Source organism: Gymnogyps californianus, chromosome 14, assembly GCF_018139145.2.
Source record: "Gymnogyps californianus isolate 813 chromosome 14, ASM1813914v2, whole genome shotgun sequence".
Taxonomy (NCBI): Eukaryota; Metazoa; Chordata; class Aves; order Accipitriformes; family Cathartidae; genus Gymnogyps; species Gymnogyps californianus.
Genome location: NC_059484.1, coordinates 14,856,507 through 14,879,952, shown reverse-complemented (window position 1 = coordinate 14,879,952; position 23,446 = coordinate 14,856,507). Strand labels below are relative to the sequence as shown.

At 55.5% G+C, this 23,446-nt stretch overlaps 1 protein-coding gene across 2 annotated transcripts; it reads left to right on the top strand.

Annotated features, from left to right (window-relative positions):
- The first annotated feature begins 350 nt into the window (after window positions 1-350).
- Window positions 351-22,319, top strand: LOC127022081 (proton-coupled amino acid transporter 1-like). 2 transcript variants are annotated; one of them, XM_050905493.1, is made up of 11 exons: window positions 351-691; window positions 2,045-2,192; window positions 2,920-3,010; window positions 4,201-4,289; window positions 4,527-4,622; window positions 5,363-5,447; window positions 7,605-7,823; window positions 8,065-8,163; window positions 9,649-9,815; window positions 16,012-16,181; window positions 19,382-22,319. In XM_050905493.1, exons 2-11 carry the CDS (start codon window positions 2,050-2,052, stop codon window positions 19,648-19,650), a joined length of 1,428 nt encoding a protein of 475 aa, XP_050761450.1. In that variant the 5' UTR covers window positions 351-691; window positions 2,045-2,049; the 3' UTR covers window positions 19,651-22,319. The 2 variants fall into 2 exon arrangements, with proteins under 2 accessions (XP_050761450.1, XP_050761451.1); XM_050905494.1 differs by lacking the exon at window positions 351-691 and having other exon boundaries at window positions 2,041-2,192.
- Window positions 22,320-23,446: the final 1,127 nt, after the last annotated feature.

The following is a 23,446-nucleotide window of genomic DNA, read 5'->3' as shown; positions in this document are numbered from 1 at the left end:
TGCTTGGGGAGGGAAAAAAAAAAATCACGGGGAGCAATCAGGCAGACTGATGTAACTGTGTTATGTTTTATCTGGAGGACGTTGCTGTTAGGTACTTCAGATAATGTGCAGGCCATCTTTGGGGAGGGGTATCCATGCCTGACCCAACCTGGCACCCCCTCCGCCTGCTGTCCTTGCCCACTACCAGCCCTTGGTGCTTGGCAAAGCCTCCCAAGTCTCTCCCCTGCCCCTCGGGCCTGTCACCGATGACAAATAGCTTCTAACGCTTTCCTTGTGTAAACTAATGCTGCCGCTTTTCCAGGTCCCTGCCTCGCTGGATTGCCCTGCCCGCGGCGGAGCCGGTTCAGGGCATGATTACGTGGCCCGGCTGCGAGGGAGGAGGCTGGGCAGGAGTGATGCATGTGCTGCCTTCAGCTCCGGAGTACCTGCCTGCGAGCTGGGCTCACCGCTGCTCTGGAGGCCGGTATTGCGTGGGACGGACCGGCCCTGCTTTCTGATGCCGGTGTTGCCTGGTGCCGCAGGAAATAAAGCAGCGTTGTGGTGGCCTGGGTAACTGCTCCCGAGCAGGCGGGATCTGGAGCAAGCATCCAGAGTCGAGCACAGTCCCTTGCTCCCTGCTTCCCTTCTGGTCGCGAGGCTGGACCCTCCCAGTGATTGCAGCTCTTGGCTTGTTTTTGCACGTAGCAGCCAGGTTTGCAGAGAGCGGTGCTGGGGGTGGAGCGGGGGGAATGCCTGGGGGCTCTGGGGATGGACCAGGACCCGAGCAGCCTGGGCTGAGCTTTCTCTGTACAGCCAAATGTTTAGGTCCGTGCCAGGGCTGGATCCTGCGGGCGCTCGCGTGACCCGGCGGGCGCCGGAGGAGCCCTCTGGCAGGAAATGAGCCCGTTTGCGGCAGCGATATTTCTCTGCTGCTTCCGCTTGGCCCTGGCCCAGCTCCCCACCAGTGCCGGGGAGGACCAGGACTGCTGGGGTGAGGGTGATGCCTGGGGCATGACACCCCAGAGGAGCCTTGGGGCAGGGGCAGGGGCTGAGTCGCCAGGCTGCGTGGCAAGAGCCTGATAGATAATTTCCCTGCCTCTGGTGCTCCTTCCCGGCAGGCACCCGGGATGCTGGGTGCGGCCAGGGAGCTGGAGGAAGCAAAGGCTTTTTTTGGGAGGGGAGCGGCAGGCTGTGCGGAAGCAGCAGTCGCTCTTCGGGGCACATGTGGGAATTAAACCATCTGACTGCTTTCCAGCCGAAGGCAGGAGGCTTGTGTCCTTGGTGAGGGCTTGTGCCAGTGCTCCTGGCTTGCAGGACCCTGCTGGGGTTTTTGCTGGAGCCAGAGCTCCGGGTTGTGCAGGTGCTTCATCCTGGGAAGCCCCTTAGTCCTGTAGGCACCTCCATGGCTGTGAAACCTTTGGGGTGGGCGGTTTGCTGTCGGCACGTGGGATGTGCTCCTGCCTGATGGAGCATAATAAATTATTTTTTAATTCTTTTTAATAAAAAGTCTTCAATTAAAAAAAAAAAAAAAGAAAAAAGAGAAGTTAGGAAACTTTCCCTTCCCTGGCAAGAGCAAGCTGTTCCCTTGCAGCAAACTGTGTGTGGGTTAAAAGCGCTTGCTCTTTCCTGGCCGTCCTCTTGACAGCCCCAGTCCCAAGCACCAGGGCTGGGAACACGCTGCCAGCATGTCCCTCCCTGCCCCGCTGCCTGCGGCTGTGGTGCCATACTCACCACCCTTAGAGCAGAGATACACAAGTCCCTTGCCTGATGCAAAGCGGGTCGCATCCAGGCTCTACCTGCAGGATCCCAAGCCCGTTCTGGCTGGGTGTGCCCGAAACAGGGGCACGAGCCTGCGGGAAGAGGCGGTGGGAATGTGCTGTGCACCTTTGACCTTAGGACATGCTAGCTCTGTGATTGCTTGGGCGGGAGCGTGTTGCTGTATAAAAGCCCTGGAGGAGACCTTGCTCCGGCAGTACGAGCTGGTGTCTCTGCGCGATGGCTGACCCCAAGGAGCCTGAGAAGGGGGATGTTGAGCTGGGCACCCCTAATGCAGCTCCCTCCACAGGGACCATGTCCACCCGGCGCCTCCGCAGCGAGGACTACAACGACTACAGCTCCACGGACGTCACGCCGGAGGGGAGCCCACCCGGCGGCATGAATGGCTTTGCCCACCCCGAGTCCTACCAGCGCTTCGGGGAGACCAACGGGACAACGTGAGTGATGCTTTCCTCCCTCCCGGGCTGGCCCAGCACCCGGGGAGGGTGGAGGAGGTAACGGTGACTCCCTGCTGCCTGCTGGCTTTGCTGGAGGATGGTGGAGCCGTGGTTTTATGGGGAATCAGCGAGGGCAGAGCTGTGGCCCTGCATCTGTGGGGTGCTGGCACCAAGTGAGCAGCTGCCCCAGCATGGCTCTCTGCTCTCTGGTGAAGCTGGGCTCGCCAGCAGCAGGCAGTGTTTGATGCTTTTCCCAATATTCCCCTGCTCCAGCATGGTTCGATGGGGAGCTGTGGTGAGCAAACAGCATGTCCAGCTTCAGAGGATACGTGGGCATGTTGCAGCCATGCCCTGGGGGCTGCCTTGTGCCTTATGCACCCAGGCGGGCAGAGAATGCTGTTTCTGCCCAATATAGACTGATCCCTTCAACTCAGAGAGTTTCTTGTTGTGCAGCCCCGTGGTGCTGAGCTGCGCTGGGTTTTGCCTTGAAGCCGATTTTGGAAGTGCCCACCCAAAATCTGTTTGTTGAGTCTTTGCCTCCAGTCCTTCCTGGGTCCCACTGGGCTGAGCTGGGTTCAGGGGACAGGATCTGGACCTCCGTGTGCGTTTCCCACAGCAGCTCAGAGCGGCGCCTGGACCCTGAGCAGGACGAGCTGAGGGCTGAGACTGCGCGTGGTCTGGGTGTGGGCATCTGCCAATGGTCATCTCTGCATCTTCTCTCCCTCAGGTGGTACCAGACCCTGATCCACCTCCTGAAGGGGAATATCGGCACGGGGCTGCTGGGGCTGCCTCTGGCTGTGAAGAACGCCGGCATCCTGGTAAGGCAGCGCTCAGCCCTGCTGTGCGGGAGCTTGTGGGGCAGAGTGACCTGAGGGCACTGGGCAGCTCGCGTGGCCGGTGTTAGGGCTCGACTCCCTGCTGAGATGCCTCGGTGCTTGGCGCCTTGTGAGCTTTTGCACCCTGGGCTGTGTGGCTTGCTTCGTTTGCTGCTGACACTGTTCTTGCCGCTCCTGCGTTGTGCTGGCGGGTCTCAAAGAGTTCAGCGTGCGAGTCGGGGCTGCGGTTTCCTCTGCTGGGGTCAGGCAGGGTGCTGGGTCTGTGCCCCCGCACCCAGCTGGGTGTTACCTCCCTGGCCCCTGTGGCATCAGCCCCTTTCTCCCAAAATACTCTGTGCTGCACTTGGGTGGCATCTCCTCATCCTGGTCATGGCAGGTTCAGCACGGCCTCCACCTTGGTTTGTCCCAGCCGGTCCGTGCTGAGCATGCCGTGTGCCTCCTGAGGCTCCTACGAGCACAGCACGCGTGTAACGAGCCCCGTCGGTCAGCAGTTAAGGCTGGTAATGGGAGATGGCGGTGTGCTTCCCTCTGTGGGGTTTCACGTGGGCTGGCCCAGCCTCGCAGCTCTGGCTGTGTCGGGATCAGTGGATGTGATGCAGCTTTGCTGCCTGAGGGCTGAGGTCGCGCTTGGAGGTCAAACGGCAGCCCCCGGCTGCTGTCGCATCTCCCCCCGCTTCTGTGTCTGTATCTCCCCCTGCTCAGCTCCTCTGTGTCTGTATCGTGCCCCAGCAACTGCCGTCCATGTGAGAGGTGGGGGCACCTCGCTGCTCTGCTCCGGGTTTCCTTGCCCAGCAATGCAGCGTTCCCGTTGCTCAGATTGAAAAATAAAAATAATTAAAAAAGAAAAATTCCTTTGTCCAGACCGTGACCTCTTTGTCACCTGTATAATACGGATGTGCAAGATAGTTTGAAAAACAATCCTGGAAGTGCTTTGCTATACCCAAACTGCCCCAACTTGCTTCTTTTGCATCATTCCTGCCAAGCTCATGGCTCTCTGTGGGGTTACTGGGTCCTGGGGGGCTGGTTACTGGGAGCAGCACCTGAGCTCTGGTTCAGCCTCCAGCAGTGTTTGGGCTCACCGAGCGCGTTGAGTTTTGTCTGGAAGTAACACCCATCGTGCAGCTCTGCCTTTGGCCATCAGAGTGCAGCCTTCCCCCTCTCTTCCCCTGCAGCTGGGTCCTCTGAGCCTGCTGGTGATGGGAGTCGTGGCTGTGCACTGCATGGGCATCCTGGTGAAATGTGCCCATCACTTCTGCTACAGGTAAGGAGCAACTCCCCTTCTTGGCACTGCTGCTCCTACGGCTCTTCCTTCCTTCCCGAGAAGCCATGTGGTTTTTCTGAAGCCTCCCAGCAGCAAGTTGCCCGTGTCGAAGCCTCGATCGGGAACTGCTTCTGGGCTTTTTCACAGGAACTGTTTTCCCATTAGTGTCATCATTTGCCTTGGGAACCAGCAGACAGGGCTGATGTGACGTCCCTTCTCTCTTTCTTCTCTGGACAGGTTCCAGAAGCAGTTTGTGGACTACGGGGGTGCTGTGATGTACGGGCTGGAGTCAACTCCCAGCGCATGGCTGCGGACACATGCCATCTGGGGAAGGTACCTGTTCCCCGACTCCAGGCAGGGGACTTGTCTTTAAGCCCAGCTTGTGCTGGAGCTGGGACGGAAGAGCCAGCTGGTCTCTAAGCTGTGTCGGCAGATGAGCACAAGTGACATAAAATGTTATTTGGCTCACCTACCCTGAGTGCTCAGTGTGCCCCGGGGGTAACGTTGAGGTCTTTAACCCAGTCCTGTCCGCAACCAGATGTGGCTTATACTAAAGGAGTGGGAGAAGTAAGTCTCTGCAGCATAACAAAGGGCTAAATAACATGTGCTGCAGTGCTGGCCCATCTTGTTAGACACTGAGCATGTCTAATGGCTGCTCCAGGGATGCTACCAGCCCTGTGGATGTCCCACGTCACACAGATCATTGCACATCAGATACTGGGAACATCCACCTATTCCTGTGTTTGGGGAGCGTTGTCTCCAGCTGTGACAATTCAGCAGCAGATTGGAGATGCTAAACCCAAGGAGGAGACTTTCCTCCTGAGGCTGGTCCTGACCCTATGGAGGGGATGGGAGGGGGAGACTGGAGAGCCTGAGGTCTGTGAGGTTAGATGGAGATACAGTCTTTTCTCCTGATCATCGAGGAGAAGCAAGCTGGGCATGCTCTGACCTGCACACCTCAACCCCTGGGGAGAGCAGCATCGCTGCAGTGTTTGAGTGCAGCCCCAAGCAACCCAAGTGGGCTCCTGTTTCTGTATGGCCTGGCTAACAAACGGTCTTTTTTTCTTTTCTAGGCGTGTAGTGGGACTTTTCCTGATCATCACTCAGTTGGGTTTCTGCTGCGTGTACTTCGTCTTTCTGGCTGACAACCTGAAACAGGTTAGGCTTACTCCCTCCTTTGTGAGCCAGAGGAAGGCGAGAAGGGGTGTGGAGGCGCTTGGGTTGTTCTTAGCTCCTGTGTCACGGCCCTGTTCTCCACCAAAGGTTTGGTTTCTGCAGCTGATGCTGCTCAGGAAGGTGCTGCTCAGGAAGGTACTGCTCCTCTGCCCGGGTATTTTGGAGGATCGGTTTTCCCGTTCAAACAGGGCAGGTTTTTCTGAGAGTCCCTGCGACTTTGCTCCGCGTGCAGAGGGGCTGGAGCCATCCATGTTGCCCAGGGGAAGCGGGGGCCATGCCCAGTGAGGGAAGGCAGGAGAGAGGTGACAGCAGAGGGACTGTGCCTTTGATGTCCTGCCCACCTCAGTTAATTGGTTTATTGATCCTCTGTGTAGATGGTAACGTATGGATACCAGGACCTGCCGTGAACCTCTCTTCTCCCTTTCTCGGACCTGTTTGCATTCCAGTTTCTTTCCTCATCCCGTGGCTCTGGAGCTTAATTACATCTTTAGGGAAAGAGTTTCCTTCTGCCAGGCGTCAGGAGGAAATAAACAGAAACTCTGAACTGCTTGGCTGGCTCCCGTGCTGTAAGAAACTGGGAATAATGAGTCCCTGTTCCCAGCCTCCACCAGCTCGGTGCCTCGCAGACGCTGCTCAGCATTGTTCCCCCGTGTGCTCCTGCTCTGCTCTTGCAGCAGTGGTCCAGTCGCTACCACCGTGGCTGTGCCCTTCGTCAGCTCTTCCCTGATGCCTGTTGGCTTCAGAGGTGGTTCCCAGGGGAGCGAGGGGGGGGCTCTGCCAGTGAGTGGTGGAGGATGGATGGGCTCTGCCTCTGCTCTGGGAGCAGCAGCTGAGGAGATTCCCTTTGTGCTGCCCCGTGGGATGGCCAGGAGGAGTAAATGGGTGAGCGTCGGTGATCTGACGCGAGCAGCCCTGAGAGCAGGAGCAAGCAGGGTGCGTGCATGGGGCTGGGCTGCTGCTGGCCCCTTGCTCCCTGCGAACTCCCCTTGCTGCCATTTCAAGGTGGGCTGCTTTCTGCTCAGCCCCTCGCAGCGGAGACTGAAGGCTGGCTCAAGCCGTAAGGGAAATTTGCAAAAACCTGCAAATCCGACCCATTTTAGGCCACAGCTGGGAAACCCCTTGGCTTCAGTTTTGGAATTTTTTGGGTGGGGTGAGGGGAGTGTTACTTGTTTCTTTTTGTAGTGGGGAATAGTGTGTTAGATGGGGAGCGATGGTGCAGGTGGTACCTCGGGCAAGGTGCTGCTGTGCTGGGCAGAGCTTTGGTTTGGAAAATGGCTTTGGAGCAAGCTGTGGAGAGGCAGGGCAGGCCGGGGCTCGAGCAGCGCTGCCCCGTGGGTGCGTGGCTCTGCGCTGCCCTCTCCCACGGAGGATGCTGATTTGCACAGAAGCTCTTTAGCCTCTCCTCTGGGGCAGGACTTGCTCCAGAGCAGGTTAAATTAGTTTGCAGGCAGCCCTTTGCTGCAGTGGCCAGACGGCACCTGGTACTCAAACCAGCTTGGTCATGGTTGTATTGGTGATCCACAGCGTGCCCGTGCTCTTGGGAGGGGTGGCTCAGCCACCCAGTTCCTGGGGCAGAACGGTCTCTAGAGGTGAGCACGTGGCCTGGAGTGCCTTTGGAATGAAAGACCCCAAGGAAAGGAGGATTTCCGATGAAGAAAGCGAAGCTGGGGGCCAGCAGTAGCTTCCAGATGTCCTTGCATGGGAGCAGGGCACTGGGTGACTGAAGGGGTGTGTGACGTTGAGTGCAATGTGGTGCAGCAAGACGAAAAGGACCTTTGAGGAACTAGCACTTAATGCCTCTTTCCTCTCTTCTCAACTGGCCATGTGGGCAGCGCAAACCAACCTCTGCTCTCGGTGTGCTTGGCTGCTGGGTTCGCGTGCTCAGTGAGCCTGGGCTCAGGCAGGTTTTGCTGTCTTGGATCAGATGCCGTAGCTAGTCCCACCTCTCCTCCTAGCAAGGTAACAGGGATTTGCTTCAAAACTACCTGAAAACCTGTGTTGCTTTGATTTTAATCGACTAGCTGTGTTTGAAAGTGAGCTGATGGGGTAGTCTTCTGACCCACCTGGCACGGGCTGCCAAGATCCATGGCTCTCAGACCTGCGCGATGGGGTTCATCAAGCCTTCCTGTGCTTCCCCAGGTCATATCTGCAGCAAACGGGACCACCAATGACTGCAGCTTGAACAGGACGGTGGCCATGACCCCCACCATGGACTCCCGGCTATACATGCTTTCCCTCCTGCCTTTTGTGGTGCTGCTCACGTTCATCCAGAATCTCAAGGTCCTGTCCATCTTCTCCATGCTGGCCAACGTGGCCATGCTTGGCAGCCTCATTGTGATCTACCAGTACATCGTCAGGGTACGTGTGTATGGCTCCCTTCTGTCCTTCCCTGTGATGTTCTGTGTCTTGGCACGTGGAGGGAGCTCGACAGCAGGGTGTTTGCACACCGTGGGGTGCTGCTCGCTCCTGTGGGCATGGTGGTTACCCTCTGCTCCGCAGGGCATTCCCTGCGGCGTGGGGTTGTGACAGGGAGCGATGGGAGCAGACCAGGTCCTCCCCATCCTCCCTGCATCTGAACTCTGCGTTGGCTTTTTTCCAGGACATTCCTGATCCCAGTGACCTGCCTCTAGCAGCAGCCTGGAAGACCTACCCTCTGTTTTTTGGCACTGCGATCTTTGCTTTCGAAGGCATCGGGGTGGTAAGTCTTGACGTGTGGCGGCGGGGCTGCCTGCACAGGAGGCTCAGCCCGTGCTTGGGCTTGCTGCAGCACCTGCTCTGCATTGCAGCTGTATTTGCAGATGAACTTCTCTGACGGTAGCCCAAATTCTGGATGATGCTGTTAGCTTTAGCCTCCAGGCTATCTCCTGGGTCAAACCCTGTTGCTTCCATCTGAGGCTGGAGGAGCACATGCTCCAAACCTCAGGAGGTTGGTTGCTGCTTTGAAGGTGGCTGTATCTGGCAGTAGATTGGGCTCTGCTGGGAATCGCACTGGCAGCTGCCTTTGGCTCCGCTGGCTGACCTGCAGATGAGGAATTGTCCTGAGTCTTGTTACCAGGCTGGATCCTGAAGCTGCCTAAGTGGGAGGCCAAAAAACCACGATACAGAAAAATGTGATCCGTTCCTTCCCACCCTGCTGCGGAGGCACCGAGATCTCCCTTCAGCAGCCGCGTGGCCCCAGCCTGCTGTGGGGCTGGATTTGCATGTGCCTCTCATACAGCCAGTCTATTTACAGCATCTTGTGTCTGTGAAAGAAGCTGGGTGGGTGGGTGGAGAGCTTAATGGCTCCCTAAGATGTTGTGGGTTGTTTCTGGGAGCTCCCTTCAAAGGAAGAAAAAATGTTTTCATCTCTTAATATAAGCTGGCTGTGTAAACACAGGGCTGGAGAGGGCCAAATCCATTACAGGAGTGTTTACTGAATGCTGTGCCCAGGGCAGAGGGCTCTTGCTGGCAGTGAGGCACAAATGCTCTCTTCCTCGCGTGACTTGGAGGTGGAGAAGCAAATAAAAGCTTTTCTGGTCCTGCCTCCTCACCAGCTCTGCCACTGTGTCTCTTCTTGAAATCCCCACCACCCAAGGACAGCTATAAAAACGTTTGCTGAAGACCTATATTTGAAAGCAAGTGTTAGTAGTATAGAGGTGAGGGACTTGCCTCTGTCCGTCCTTTTTTTTTATGGTCCTGCCTGGTTGAAATCTGTCTGGACAAACTTGATAGGAAAGGAGAAAGTGTCTTGGTCTTTCCAGGGTCTACTGGGGAAAATAAGACAATGTAACATGATGGACGTGTCCCAGTGGGCATGGCTGTGGTGTTTTGGGGTGCAGAGTGTAATGCAACCAAGGTATGGGGCAGATGGCATCACCCCAAGATGCCAGGCACCAATAGGCACAGCTCCTGCCAAGGGGAGGGAGCAGGTCCCTTCGTTAAGGCAAGGGCCTGAGTGACCCTGCTAGAGACTTGCCATGCCAAGCGTGAAGGTCTCGAATGGGAGCACAGAAATCGGATCTCCAGTACAGCAGCTTTTTCCACTGGGTTCTCTGGGCTCCACATGTGACCATCCCGTCCCCTGGCATGGGGGCTGTGCTTGGCCGTGGGGCTGCCCCTCCTGCTTTCCAGGGCTGAGAGGTATACACGAACGGGGGCAACCTGCTGCTCTGTCGTCATCCTTCTCCTCCTCCTCCTCTCCCAGGTGCTGCCTCTGGAAAACAAGATGAAGAACCCCCAGCAGTTCCCAGTCATCCTCTATGTGGGGATGACCATTGTCACCATCTTGTACATCAGCCTGAGCGTCCTGGGCTACCTGCGCTTCAGGGCGGACATTCAGGCCAGCATAACGCTCAACCTGCCCAACTGCTGGTGAGTCCCCGCGGGGAGCGGAGGGGCTGGGGGCTGAGGAAGGAGGGTCTCGGCCAGGGAGGTGGGAGAGGGGGCAGCAGGGGACATCGCTCCTTAGGAGAACTCATCTGGGTGAGCTTGGGGAAGGATCAACCGTGCCATAGCCAAATTGTCTAAAGGAGCTTGACAAGGGTTGTCTGATGTACAGGGTGGAGAGAGGCTCATTGCTGCAGTGTCTGAGCTTGGTCTTGGCTCTGCAGCTCAGGCTGCTTCCTCGGGATCCCTGGTGGTCCCTGCCTGGGTAGGTGCAGCTCCTGCCTTTTTCCTGGAGCCTTGCGGCATCTTTTTGGGGGCTAAGCAGCGCTCTGGCTGGCAGATGTTGAACACAAACCCCGTGCGGCCGTATCAGAAGGTCGTTGAACCGTGCAAAAACTGCTTCTCTTCCCCAAATGAAGCACATGGAAAACTAACCCAAAGCTGGGAGCTCCCACAGGGGCTGAGATGTGACATCTCCACGTGTGGGCTGCATTCCTTGTTTGCAGCCCCGGAGCTCAAACTCCCACTCCTGGGCTCCGTGTTGTGCCTGGATGTGGCTTGTCTCGAGCCAACACTTTGCCTGCGAGCGCTGGTGCCATGAGAATACCCCTTCCTTCCCATGGGGGCCGAGCTCTGCAGCTCCCCAAACCTGTCTGTCCTCCTCTGGGATCTGGTGAGGCTTCTTGAGATGCTCCAGTCGCTGGCTGGAGCCCCGTGGAAATACACATGGCCTGACCCCGTACCTGCTTACCCGGAGGGGTTATTTCTCCTCATGCCGGGGCTGGTGGCTGTTGCAGCAGCTGGCCGGGCTGTGCTGGTCTGTCCCTGGGGGCGAGTGGTTGCTCAGTGTCATGGCTCCGTATTCATTCCAGAGGAGAAATACAAGCAGTTTCTCTTGCCTTTGGGACAAGAAGTGCGGAGCATGCAAATACTGAGAACAAATGCCTTTTCCAGCTTGCTCCGCTTGGGATTATTTGAGAAAGTCCTGAAAAAACCCATCTCTTGCTTCTTATGACATGCTGCTTTGGGTGTCTGTGTGGCAGGACATGGTGCTGACAGGCAAGGAGGAGCTGGAGAGAAGCTCTTCTCTACACACTGCAGAGGTACCACTTGCATGGCAGCACCTCCTGTGCCTTGGTGCAGAGCTGGGGCTGAGGGCTGGCTTTGATGCCACAAGGCTTTTTGGAAAGCTGTCCTGCGGCAATGCAGTTTCTCCGGGTTTGACTAGGAGCACTCTGAAGTTCAACAGTTTCTCTGTGATGTCTCTGCTGGCTTGAAATCCTGCAAGAGACCAGAGTGAGAACTGGAGCTGAGGGTGCCTGTTCCCCTCCCCAGCCCATCCTCTCTGCTGTTAGCAGCTGCGCAACACTGTGCAGCGTGACTTGGTGCCTCTTTGCCACTGTTGCAGTGGATTTGGGCAGGACTCAAATTTTGAGTCGCTGGTAGTCTTTCACAGGCTGACCTTGCAGAGCTGTGCAGTTGGAGCTCTGGAGAAAGCAAAGACTTAAAAAAACCGGAGTCTGTTTTTGCTTTAATTATTGCTGTGTGGGTTTCTTTCAATTTGAGTGTATGGACTTTCTTTCATGCTGGATCTGTGTGGTGACTGAACTGCTGGATGTTGGTGTCGGTGTGGCAGAAGGTTCTGCTCCTCCCGAGAGCCTTGTCTTGTCCCCTGCAGGGGCTGGGAGCTCTGCCAGGTCCCTGCTCTCAGCAAGGAGGGATGGGGCTGGTGGAAAAACGTGCTTGTGTTGTAGGGAGATCTGAATCCCACCGTGCCAAGAACAGTAGGTGTGAATCGCATCTGCTCAGCAAGCTAAAGTAAGGTGTGGAGGGGATGAAATGCTGCTGCTTCTCCTGAAGGTGGAAAGCAGGTTAGATCCAGGTCTTGGGCTCTGCAGGGCACTAGGTCACGCCACAGCCTGTAACGACGACTACGCGTAATGCTGCCCGGGGACTTCTGCGGGAAATCTCAGCTTTGTTTGTTCTAAAGGATGACGTTCCCTTAGAAGAGGGTGATGGGATTTCTGTGACTTGCTAGGCTACGGAAAGATCCTATTTCAAATGCATGTTTCTACGAGTATCCACACTTTCTGTCAAAGTACTTTTCTGAAAAAAAAACTGTAGGGTTTTTCAGACAGTGAGAAGAGAATAGCCCTTTGGAAGCAATGCCTAGGGAAGCCTGGGCACGTGGCAGGCCTCCTGCGGGCTGCCTCTGGGGAAGGCGTGCTGCGGTCGTTGTGACTCAGAATGCAAAATGCTTTGGTGTTTGTGCATGTTGCTTCCTGGCAGAACATTTGATGGAGGCTGTAAATACTGGACTTGGAAATGGTTATCTAAAGTAAGGGCTGGGATACTTGAGCTGAGGCTGTGACCGCTGTATTCCCGTGCATTAACCTGTAGGTGATGGGTGAAGACTTGCTCTTGAAATGAGTGTTTTGCCCATCCTGCTTTGCCTGCGGATTTTCTCTCCAGCAGTAAAAGATGTTGGGCTGCAGAAGCTGGTCATAAGGGCTGTGGGTGAGAAGTCATGGGATTTGCCTGCAGCGTGGGAGACAAGGTGAGGATTGTGGTGGAGACGCTGCATCCTTGGCTGTAGCCGTTGCCCGGAGGTCTCTAGAACAGATTTGACGAACGTGTTGGGAATCGTTGAGTTACAGGATGACTAAGGACTTTTCCAGCCTCATTTCTCTATAACCGCAGCTTCCTCAAATGAGGAGTGTGTCGGTTCCCAGTGCCCAGGTCTAACCACGGCCTCTGAAATACTGCGCTGCTATGCAGAAATCCCTCCTCGCATCCTCGGAAGGGTTGCTTCACCCCACCATCTGAAGAGTGAAGAAATTCTGTAGTGAGGGGGAAGATGTTTGGTTGCATGTGGCCAGTTGGAGGTAGGTAATGACAGAGCTTACGGTCAAAGGAGGGTATGCCATTTCTTGCAGCTTGTTGGGATGGCCTGGCATGGCTCTCTGGGTTAAGCAGGCGGTTGCTGTCGTTGGCAGAGCAGTGCCTCTCCAGGGCCCTGCATGGACCTGTGTTTTCTGTGGATCAAGGCTAGTGCTTGAGCTCTTTCTTTTCTTGATATTTCAAATGCCCTTTGAGCTTGTTGTCCTGGTTCCTGACCTGTACAGGATTGGTACCCAGCCTTCTTCTGTACCTTTTTTAATAACTTCTCCTAATCATGGATTGCCCTGGAGCACTTTATGGCTTTACAGCATCACTTAACTGAAAATACAACGATAAGATATGCAGGCTGTGGAGTAGGTGGCTCAAGGCTACCGTGCACTCAAGTCATGTGTGGCTGAGTGGGCGCACTCTGGACTCTGTGATAGCTGTGCCTTTACTTTGCCTATGGAATCACAGGGTAATTTAGGTTGGAGAGGGCATCATGAGGTCATCGGGTCCACCCACCTGCTCAAAGCAGGGCCAACTTAAATTTCGAGTATCAGTAAGGAGGGAGGTTCCCCGCCTCTCCAGGCCCGTGTTCTGGTGCTTAACTACCCTTTTGGGATGCAGCTCTGTCCCGTTGCCCCTGGTTCTTCTGCTGTGCAACTCCGAGAAGAGCCTGTCTGTCTTCTCTGTGCCCTCCTGTTAGGTAGCTGAAGACAGTAATAACATCCCCCTTAACCTTCTCTTCATGCTGAACGAGCCCAGGTCTCGCAGCTTCTCCTTGTATGTCATGTGCTCCAGCCCCAACTATCTTAGTAGCCTCCACTCAACTTGCTCTGGTAGGTCAATGTCTGTCCTGTCCTAGGAGTCTCAAGACTGGACACAATACTCAAGATGCAGCTTAACGAGCCCCAAACAAGAGAGTAATCCCTACCCTTAACCTGCTGGCTATGCTTTTGCTAACACAGCCCGGTGTGTGATTGATCTTAATCACTGCAAGGTCCTGCTGCTGGCTCATGTTCAGTTTGCTGCCTGCCAAGACCTCCAGGTCCTGTTCTCCTGGCCAGATGGGAAGCTGGGCCCCAGTCCTTCCCATGTGCGGGATTTTGTGTTTGTATTTAACTTTGCCCGTGCCACCATGTTGTTTAGGTCCTGCTCCAAGGTGTGTCAGCCATTCCTTCCAATTCGGTCTTGTTGGGAACTTGCTGAGAGCGTGTTCTGGGTCGCTGAGAGCTCATCCAGGACACCAATGAGGATATTTCCATGATTACCCCTTGGCAAGTCCCCACTGGCTGTTCACCCTGTCCAATATGTGCCTGGAAATGGATGCCAGGAGGACTTAGCCCATACTTTTCTGGGGATTGAGGTGAGGCTGATTAGCCTGTAGCTTTCCGAATCCTTGAAGGTGGATATGATTCTTCTTCCTAGGCAGCGGGACCTCTCCCTGATCACCCTGCTCTTTTAAAGATGATAAAGTGGCTTCAGGCTGATGTTGGCCACAACCTCGAATACATCTGATCTGGTCCCATGGACTTGCATAACCTCCCATTCACTTAAGTGATCTCTAACTCCATCCCCCGTGATTGTGGGAAATGTTTGCCTCCACCAGACTCTGCCACTAGTGTTCAAAATTGTCTTGCATGTGAATACTTGGACTTCTCTGGTTTGAGACTGTTCTTGTAGCAGTCGGATGCTGAAAGCCAACATACAGAGGGGCACTGGCTTGGGCCCAAAGAAGGTAAAGGAGTATAAGAAGGCAGGAGGAGCCAAATACCTTCCTGTGCTTGGATCCACTTCATAGTTACCCAAGTGGTATGGCCAGGACCCATGTTTCCTGCTTGGTCAGCATGTCTTGAGTTGGGGAATGGGTAGGACCATATGTGATGTAGCTAGCTATCACTCCTCTTTTGGAGAGGCTTTTTGTGCTGCTGGGGAGCTGAGGGCAGAGACGAGGCTGGGAGGTGGCTTTTTGGCCACCTGCAACAGGCTCTCTCCTGCTGCCACGCTTGCCCCCCGCTGCATCGCTGTGGGATCTGGGACGTGGTGAGATCTGGCTCGGGGTGAGCCTAAGGTGCTGTGTGCAGCCTGTCTGCACTCTGCCTTCCTTAGGCTCAGCCCAAACTGCTCTTTTAACTGTCTTCCCCCCGAACATGTATTATGCAGCATTCCAAAAATAGCTGCTTTTTTTTTTTGTTTCATGGAGGAGGTTGAGTTGCAGGTGGCAATGGTGACGTTTGTGTTGCGTTTGCTTTGTAAGCCCAGACTTGTCCCGGTGGTGCTGTCCTCTTCCCCCTCCTTAAAAGCCAAGCAGTAGTCGAAATCTGTGAAATATTTATGGCTGCAGCTGATAAGCCTCTTTGAAGATATTCTTCATCTCTTGTTTTAAGATGGAGAATAAAATCCAGTTAGTTACAAATAGGAGAAAAGGAGGTTTTTTTTCCTCAGAGGTTGGATTTTGTTAGTGAAGGTCAAGGTGAGGAACCTCTGGGGATGGGTGATGGATGCAACTTCATTCTGGGTCACTGGCCAGAAGTCAGAACTGCAGGCTCTTGGCGGTACCAGTGCTAGTGGGTATTTGGGTGTTGTCTGGTGGGGCAATCATGAAGAAGGCCACCCTGTGTCACTGCAGACCTTGCAGAGTCCAGCCTGGTCAAGTGGAGAGTGTGGTACAGAGCCTATATCCCTACACAGGGAGCAAGGTACCTGGAGGACTTGTTGCTTTGTGCAGCCAAGGGCAGCATGGCACATGTGAGCATCTAGAAATGTAGGTAGGTGTCTTAACTTGTCAAGGAACCAGTTAGGCTCCTGGTCTCTTGGCCAAGGACACCTCAGCTTTCCCTGTGCCTTTGAGTGAGTTAGGAGCAGGACATTTTTTTTTGTTGTTTCTGGTTTTGTTTTGGGTTTTTTGTTTGTTTGTTTGTTTGTTTTTCCAAATAGCTCTCAACATCTGTGCCCACGAGTTTTCCCAAGGGGACACAGCACTTGAGAGGCTGCTGGCCCAACTCCTGACCTGATGATTCCTTACGCAAAGCCAGGACTAAAGCCTCTGATTAGGTGTGGGGGCATGTGTTGCCATGGCTCGGAGGTTATGCTGTCTCCTTGCTATCTCTTGCCCAAGAAAGGTCTCTGTGGATTGAATGCACCACCCCTAATTTTCCAGGAGAGTGTTCAGGAGGGGAGACCATTGGCACACAAAAGTCCTCCTTGGCAGAACGTTCCCCTTCTACTTTCTGCCGTTGATGCCGTGGGGGCTGGAGCAAGAGCGTGTCTCACTGGGTCTCCTCCTTCTTGTTTGCAGGCTGTACCAAGCTGTCAAGCTGCTCTTCTCCTTCGGGATTTTCTTCACGTACGCCGTGCAGTTCTACGTGCCCGCCGAGATCGTCATCCCTCCCCTTGTTGCCCGGGTGTCGGAGCGCTGGGGCTGGCTGGTCAACCTGCTCCTCAGGGTGGCCCTGGTCAGCATAACCTGTGAGTAGAAAGCAGCTTGTCTGAGTTCCCCTATGAGGACATGGCGCCTCCTTCGTGCTGTGGGCTAGTGGTGCTGGGAGCCTCTGCCCCTCGCCTTGCTGCCTCCGGCCCTGCTGCTAAAGCCCTCACAGCACGGAGTATCCTGGCCCTTGCTGCTGCAAGCCGGTGGGCCAAGGTGGCCTCCAAGGAGCAGCAGCAGTGGTCCTCTGCCCTCTCTGTATGGGACCGGTCTGCTCAGTGGAGGAGCTGTAAACTTACCACATCATTTGGAGGTGGCACATCCCTGTGGAGGCCTGGGCCTGGGATCCCCCTGATGGTACTTTTGGGGGCCATTGAGTCCCGTCAAGCTTTGCATGAAACACTCCCAGCACCTGGTCCAGTGCCAGGGCAGGCCAGACTGGAGGCTGTTTTCCGTAGGCAGCGTGCAGCCAGGCTCCTCGTGCCTGCGTGATGGGGGCATGGCTGCAAAGGGGTCGCTGATCGTGAGGAAACGGGTGTCCTTGTACACACACATTCGTTGCAGCATGTAGCACAGCAGAAGACAACTGACAATGGTACACGACCCATAACCAAAGCCCCAGTGTGCCCGTGGCAGTCTGCTGGGGTGCGGAGCGTGTCGCAGGGCAGGTCTGGCTGGATCAGCCCCAAATGGTCCCTTTCCCTTGATGGTGTTTGCTGCCTGCAGTGAGGCTCTGGTGGAGCAGGCTCCTGGGCTCGAGCCTCGTGGACCTTCAGGAAAGGTGTGGAGCAAATCAGGTGCAGGAGTATCTGATTTTGGCTGGCTTTGATTCCTGAAGGCTAAATCCTTGCTGTTGTCAGCACAGCTGAGACGCTTGACTGAGCTCCCAGGCTTCATCTGCTGAAAAAGAGCTTTTCTCCATGGCTTGACGCTGCTGATGCATCAGAGTTCAGCATCAGGGACCTGGCCCCGCATCCCAGTTGGCTTTGGTTTGGATTTGAGAGGAGCGTGGTGCTAACTTGAGGGTGGTGAAGCTGGCTGAGAGCAGGGTGCTGCCGGTTTCTGGGCTCTTGCTAACGATGGGCCAGAAGTGCTGCATTAACAGAGGTGGGCAAAGCCCCGTCTCCTCTGTGCTGAGTTCCTGAAGCATGCTCTGCCTTGACGCCCACAGCTGGAGGGACGGTGCAGGGATGAAATCCTGCTGTGCTGGACCGTGTGCTCCGGCCGCCCCAGTGCTGTGGTCGGGCTCGGAGCCTGCCTGCGGGATGGGAGCCTCTCCCGGAGGGTGTTGGGGTGTGCCTGGCCAGGGAAGCGAAGGCTTGGAGTGATGGGGTGGCTTTAGGCACCAGCAGTGGCTGTACCCTCCCGTTTGGGGGTAGGGAGGCAGCGGAGGTGTTGGTGGAAGGATGCTGGTTCCTTTGTACCTCCTCCCCTTACCCTTCCACGTAAGAGATCTCTGTGGCTGTTGGCGAGGATAAAAGCAATTAGGGGGGTTGCATGAATATTCATCGGATGATTGCGTGGCCGCAGAACAAGCCCGCATCATGGCTTTGGCTTCCAAAGAGAGGATGCAATTTGGTGTATGGGTGTCTTTTAAGCTTAGACTTCAAAACCAGCACACTTAAAAAACCCTTTGAATTAATACTTGCAGAAAGCATGACCGTTGCCCCTGGAGGCTGAGGACTGCAGCTGGTGCTTCAATTCTGCTTGTTTTAGAGGGGGGTTAGTAATTTTGTTTACTTTGAGTCCGAAGAGCGGTGTGGGGTGGGCTGAGGATGCTGTTGGTAGTTCGCTGCTCTGCTCTCTCCTCCCCACAGGCTGCCAGAGCAGGGATGCTGCTTGCAGCAGAGACTTGGCAGAGCGCTCCTTTGGCTCTGTGCAGGGCTGAGCACCGAGATAAACTTCTTCCAGGTTAGCTCAGCAGGGACCTTTGCCACTGTTCCCCATGGTGGAGGGATGGTTCGTCTCTAGGCTTATCCAGATGACAGCAGGGCTGGAGTGGTGGTGATGTGCGGGAGCATCTCCTGTTTGTGTCTTTGCCTGCTGTCAGTCTCCTGAGCATTCCATCTGCTGTGGTGCCGTGGGTGATCTTTGGCTCAGGGAGGCTCCAACAGCCTCTCTTGCCTGTAGCTGATTGCCAGGGAGTGAACAAATCCCTCTGGTAAGGAGCCCCAAGACGTCCCTTCTCCACTGAGGCTGTAGCTGCCGTGGTTCTAGGTGTCTATTTCTAAGCAGAGCTTTCAAAGCAATAAACCAATTTATTTCTCTTGGTCACTTTGATTAAGTACTGAAGTCTGCTTTGCTTGCCAGAGGATGCTCTTCTGTCGTGCAAAGCTCTGGTTGCCTTTTCCTTAGGCTTTGTTTGACCAAAAAGCAGCAGCGATGCTCTCGAGTGCTGAGGCTGCCACGGATGGGGAGCTTGCTCGGTGCGTGAGCGTGCCGAGGGGCACTGTTCCCGGTTGCAAAACGGGACCTTGATGACCCTTTATTTTAGATCTGCTCCCCAAACACCGACACTGCAGCACCCTGAGAGGAGCCCAGAGGCGGTGGCGGCTGTGGGCTGGTTGGAAGGAGAAGGCACCATCCCTCTGTCCTCCCTTGGCCCCGAGCAGGAGGAGGGGGAGCAGGAATATGCCAGAGTTTGCACTGCTAAGCGCGAGCTGTCAGAAGCCTCCCAGGGGGATTTTCCTTGGCTGCAGTTTTTAACCTAACAAATGTTCTCCCCCGGGCTGTGCCAAAGGTGCTCTGCTGCTGGAGCAGCTCTAAACGCATGCAAACCGCACGGATTTATTCAGGGTGGGGGGAGATGGCTTTTTCCTCCCATCTCCTGCTTTTATGGGGTTTCTGAGGCTTTACGGCTCCCCAGGTGTGGGGAGCAGGACTGCTGGCTCTCACGAGGGGGGCCGGGGATGCTCTTCTGCCAGCGGCATCTGTTTGCTGGAGCACCCCTCCCGCTCAGCCCTGGAGCTCGCTGCGGTGGTGCCCAGGGTGACGAAAAGGGTTTGGTCTGCATGCTGCGCTTTGTTAACTCAATGCAACGGCTTAATTGCTTGTTGGGGAGGAGTTGCTGGAAAAATATGCAGCCACGTCTTCAAAGCTCTTGTGTCAGGGAAAAGGGCAGAGGTATCATTCAAGCAGACGGCATCCCTGCGGTGGGTTTTTGCTTGCTTTGACTCAGGGGAGGAGGGTCTCTGCTGTCTGGGAGTTGGCAGCGCTAACGTCATGTCCGCCCCTTCTCCAGGCGTGCTGGCCATCCTCATCCCGCGCCTGGACATCGTCATCTCGCTGGTGGGCTCCGTCAGCAGCAGTGCCCTGGCTCTCATCTTCCCCCCGCTGCTGGAGATCGCCACCTACTATGCAGAAGGCATGCACCCCCTTGTCATCGCCAAGGACATTGCCATCAGCCTCTTCGGCTTCGTGGGCTTCGTGGTGGGGACGTACGAGGCGCTGGTGGAGCTGGTAGCGCCCACCGCCGCCGTTGTGAACGCCACCAGTGCCATGGTGCAGTGACGGTTCCCCTGCCCCGCCAGCCCCTCCGGATGCCGTGCTGGGGGGCACACGGGCACCGGGCGCTGCTGGTCTCCTGGGAACAGTCTCCACCCTCCTCTTGGGAAACGTGGAGGGTTTAGTCTGCGAGAGGACGGGGCTGCCCACCATCGCGGCTGCCCGTCTGCAGCAGAGTCCCGTGCTGGGCTCCAGCTGGGGAGGTGGGGAGCCGGGCTGGGGCAGTGCCTTCCCTGGGGGCTTTTTGGGCAGGTGATACAGCAAAACAGCCCCCTTGGCACCTGTGTAAATAGTCACTTTGAGAGGTGAGCAATCCTGGGGATGTAGATTTTGATTTTATTTTATTTTTTTAAATCCAAACCTTTCCGTATTTCCCCTGTCCCTTCAGTCAGGGCAGGGAACAGGGACTGCTCTTTTTTTGTGCCAGTTTTTTTTTTTTCCCCCTCAGCACTTTATTTTTACAGCAACAGAGAAACCTCAGCTCAGGTTGGAGAGCGTGGAGCTGCCTCCTCACCCCAGCCTCGTGGGGAGGGCGGGCAGAGCCTGAGGTGCGGAGCATCCTGGGGCCCCCCAGCTCTCCCACGGTGGGATCCCCAGCCATGGGCATTGGCTCCTGCTGGGCTCCAGCTCTGTTTCCAGCCGCCTCGGGGGCTGAGCAGGGCCTGGAGCTGGGCACCGGGCACAGCACCTCCCTGGCCTGGGAGGGTTTGCTGAACCCTGGCCCACGTTTTCAGTAGTGACACTTCTTTTTCCCCATCTCGTGCACATACCTAACGCATGGCTTTCGGAAGTGTTAGAGAACCAAGGTGTGCAGAGAGCAAAGGGGCCCTGCTGTCACGAGGGTCTGAGCCAGTCGCCTTCGGCTGGGAGCCCTCTCCCTGCACGGGACGGGATGTCCTCGGGGGTTACCACGTGCTGCCTGCACGCCACAAAAATACATCACTTTGTTTACAGTGCTCGAGCTGGCCCGGCACGCTCCGGCTGCGTCTGCAGGCAGATACTGAATGTCAAATCACATACAAAAACCCCATAATATTGGTTGTTGGTTTTTTTTAACCCTTTCTCTCCTGGTCCCACTCCATCCCTGGTGGCATCCTCTGCCTCCGCCCCAGCTCCTGTCCCCTGGTAGGATCCAGCTCTCTGGCGGTTCTCCCTGTGCTCCTGCTGCTTCTTGTGTTGTGGCTGGTGCATGCCTGGCGGGGATGGTCCCCACTACGCTGCTGCTTTCCTTCTTCTCAGTGAGCCCAGCTTCTTCCCTAGAGACTTTCCTTGCCTTTCTGCTGGATTTCTTTTTTTTTTTTTTTTTAATAAGATGAGAGCAAATGCATCCTCCATGGGATATCTTTTCCTAGCAGCGTGAAAAAGTTTTTGAGCCGCCCCTCTGCAACCCCGTGTCTGGGCCAAACTCCTCCCTGCTAACGCGACATCTCCCAAACGCCGGCAGCGCGGTGGCTTCCTTTGGAGAGCCTTTATCCCCGTGTCCCGCCGCAGCCGTGTCTCCCTGGGGGTGGGCAAAGGCTGCTGGCAGTGGTGGGAGAAAGGAGTGTGAATATAGCGCTGGTGGGCTGTGTTCCCATCTTTGATGGAGGATGAGTGAGGCTCGGGGTTATTTTCGGTGTTTGACCCGCTTCTGGGAGGAGAAGGCTGTGCAGAGCAGTGTCCCTGCAGCCTGCCTCCTCAATGTGTGGTGTTTCAGTGTCTTGCACAGTGTCCCCTTTGCTGGCTCTGCTTTGGGTGCCCCATGCTGGTACGTGGACGTGGCCAGGCGCGGGGTAGGTCTGTGCCACGTCGCTGCTCCTTTCCAGCCCCTCACCTGCCTGCTGTGTCTCTCGCTGCTCACCTCGTCTCCTCCAAGTCTGTGCTGGTGACGGTTTCGGCATGCTCTGGCATTGCTTGGTCATGAGCAGAGCAAAGCTTTAAGTCAAATCCTTCATCTGGAGGACACCGTGGGGATAGAGAGCAAACACCCAGCTCTGGGAGGGGGCTCCGGGGCATGCCGCGGATGGGAAAAGTGCAATATTCATGTCCATCGCTGCGTGCTGACCCTGGCGGGGCTCTTGGGGGTTGGGTTTGAGTGCAGAAATGTCACCCTGGGCAGAGGAGGGCATGCTGTGAGGAGCAGGGGACATCTGATGCTTGCCCCCAGCTCTGTCGATACCCCACGAGAAGGCTGGCCGCGTTTTGGGGGACAGCTGTGTGCCAGGGCATGTCCCCAGCCTGGTACTGGGCATCAGTGGGTTTGCTGGCGGGGCTTCTAGCATCCAAACTCACTTTGCAATCAGCGGTGAAGACCTCATTTCCAAGGAGACTGGGATATCACAGCAGCATTAAATGTTTTTTTTGTAGTTCTTCACTTTTATCGGGGTGAGCAGGGGGTGTTTGGAGATGGGGCCAGACGTGGTGGTGAGGCACATGGCATGAGGGGCTCTGCCGAGCCAGGAGGACCTGACACAGGACCCGATGGACACGAAAACTTGACACTTGTGTATCTTAGGCTGCTCTGTAACCAAGGAAATTGTCTGTGTAAATATAGAAATGATTAATATACATGTCTTGTGCCTATGGATATTGTCAGCGTACAGTGTGTAGCTGCCCAGTGGAAGAGCTGGTGCTGCACCTGAATCATGTATCTTACTTTAATCAATAAATATGATCTATTTTTTATGTGAAAAGGCTCTGGGGTGTGAGATGGGGATTCCTCTTCCATGAGGCAGGTGTAAAACTACCTGGCAGGGCCTGGGCCAGGCGTGGAGCAGGTCTGGGGGTCTCCAAGGGGGACTCTGCTGTGCCGGCCTGGATGGGGCAGTGGTGTGGCATCAATGCCAGTGGACACGCTACAACTTTTGGAACTCATCTTCTTTTTTTTTTTTTTTAATCTTCTTGTTTTCCTTTTTGCAAATACCACCCAAGTACAAGGACTTGGGGAGGAGGAGGCATCCATGGGAGAGCAGGAGACCTGGAGCCCAGCAGGCAGCTGGGGTCAGACCCTGTGCTTTTCTTGCCCCCGCAGCAGCATACAAGATTTCCCCTTCTGCTGAGGGTTTCAAATAAAAGTGTGTCAGCTTTGCTGCTCTGAAAATTGTAATTTTTCTTCTGAATGCATTTGTGCAGGTAGGTTGTGGGCAGAGCCTTTATGGGCTCGCTGGGCTTAGCTCTTCTCTCTGTCCCACCAAAGCTGTGCCTTGGCTTCTTGTCTGCGTCCTGGGACCCAGCAGCCTGGTTTATTCCAAAAACGGGGCTGCAGCTGAAAAAAGAGTATGGCATGTGCCGATGGCGGCAGTGCGGTGGATGCCGAGCTGCTGCTGATCCGCCCGAGAGATCAAAGGAGCAAAAGCCAGCCCACACTCGGAGACGGCCGGGCATCATGCCAGCATCGCTGCAGCTCAGCTTATCCTCATGCTGCTGAATAATTCATGCCTTTGCGGTGTGTCATTAGAGGGGCTGTTTGGGTAATCAGTGCTAAAAGAAGTTAATCTCTTGAAGCTGTAGCAGAAAAGTCTCCTTAAAGTATGCAGACTGATGGGGAGTGTGGTCCCTGGAGGGGAATCTGAGACCACCTGAACCCCAGGGCGGGAGGAGCGGCTGAGCACAGGCAGCTCCTGGTGGTCGGGGTATTTTTGACCATGGAGCGTCACCGTGGCTGGATCCACGGCCATCCTTTCTTCCAAGGGTTGAGCGCTGCAGCGCTGCACCCGTTCCATGAAATGACTTTGCTGAGGCTGCCCCTTCCCAGGTGTCACTTAGCAAAGCATCGTCTCTGTTGCCCTTGCCCTCCCCTGCGCTGCGGCTGCCAGCCAAGGCG

Coding starts and splice junctions, on each gene's coding strand:
- LOC127022081 (XM_050905493.1), top strand. CDS start 2,050: ATGTCCACCCGGCGCCTCCGCAGCGAGGACTACAACGACTACAGCTCC. Junction 3,011..4,200: donor TGAAGAACGCCGGCATCCTG/GTAAGGCAGCGC, acceptor CTTCCCCTGCAG/CTGGGTCCTCTGAGCCTGCT. Junction 4,290..4,526: donor GCCCATCACTTCTGCTACAG/GTAAGGAGCAAC, acceptor TTCTCTGGACAG/GTTCCAGAAGCAGTTTGTGG.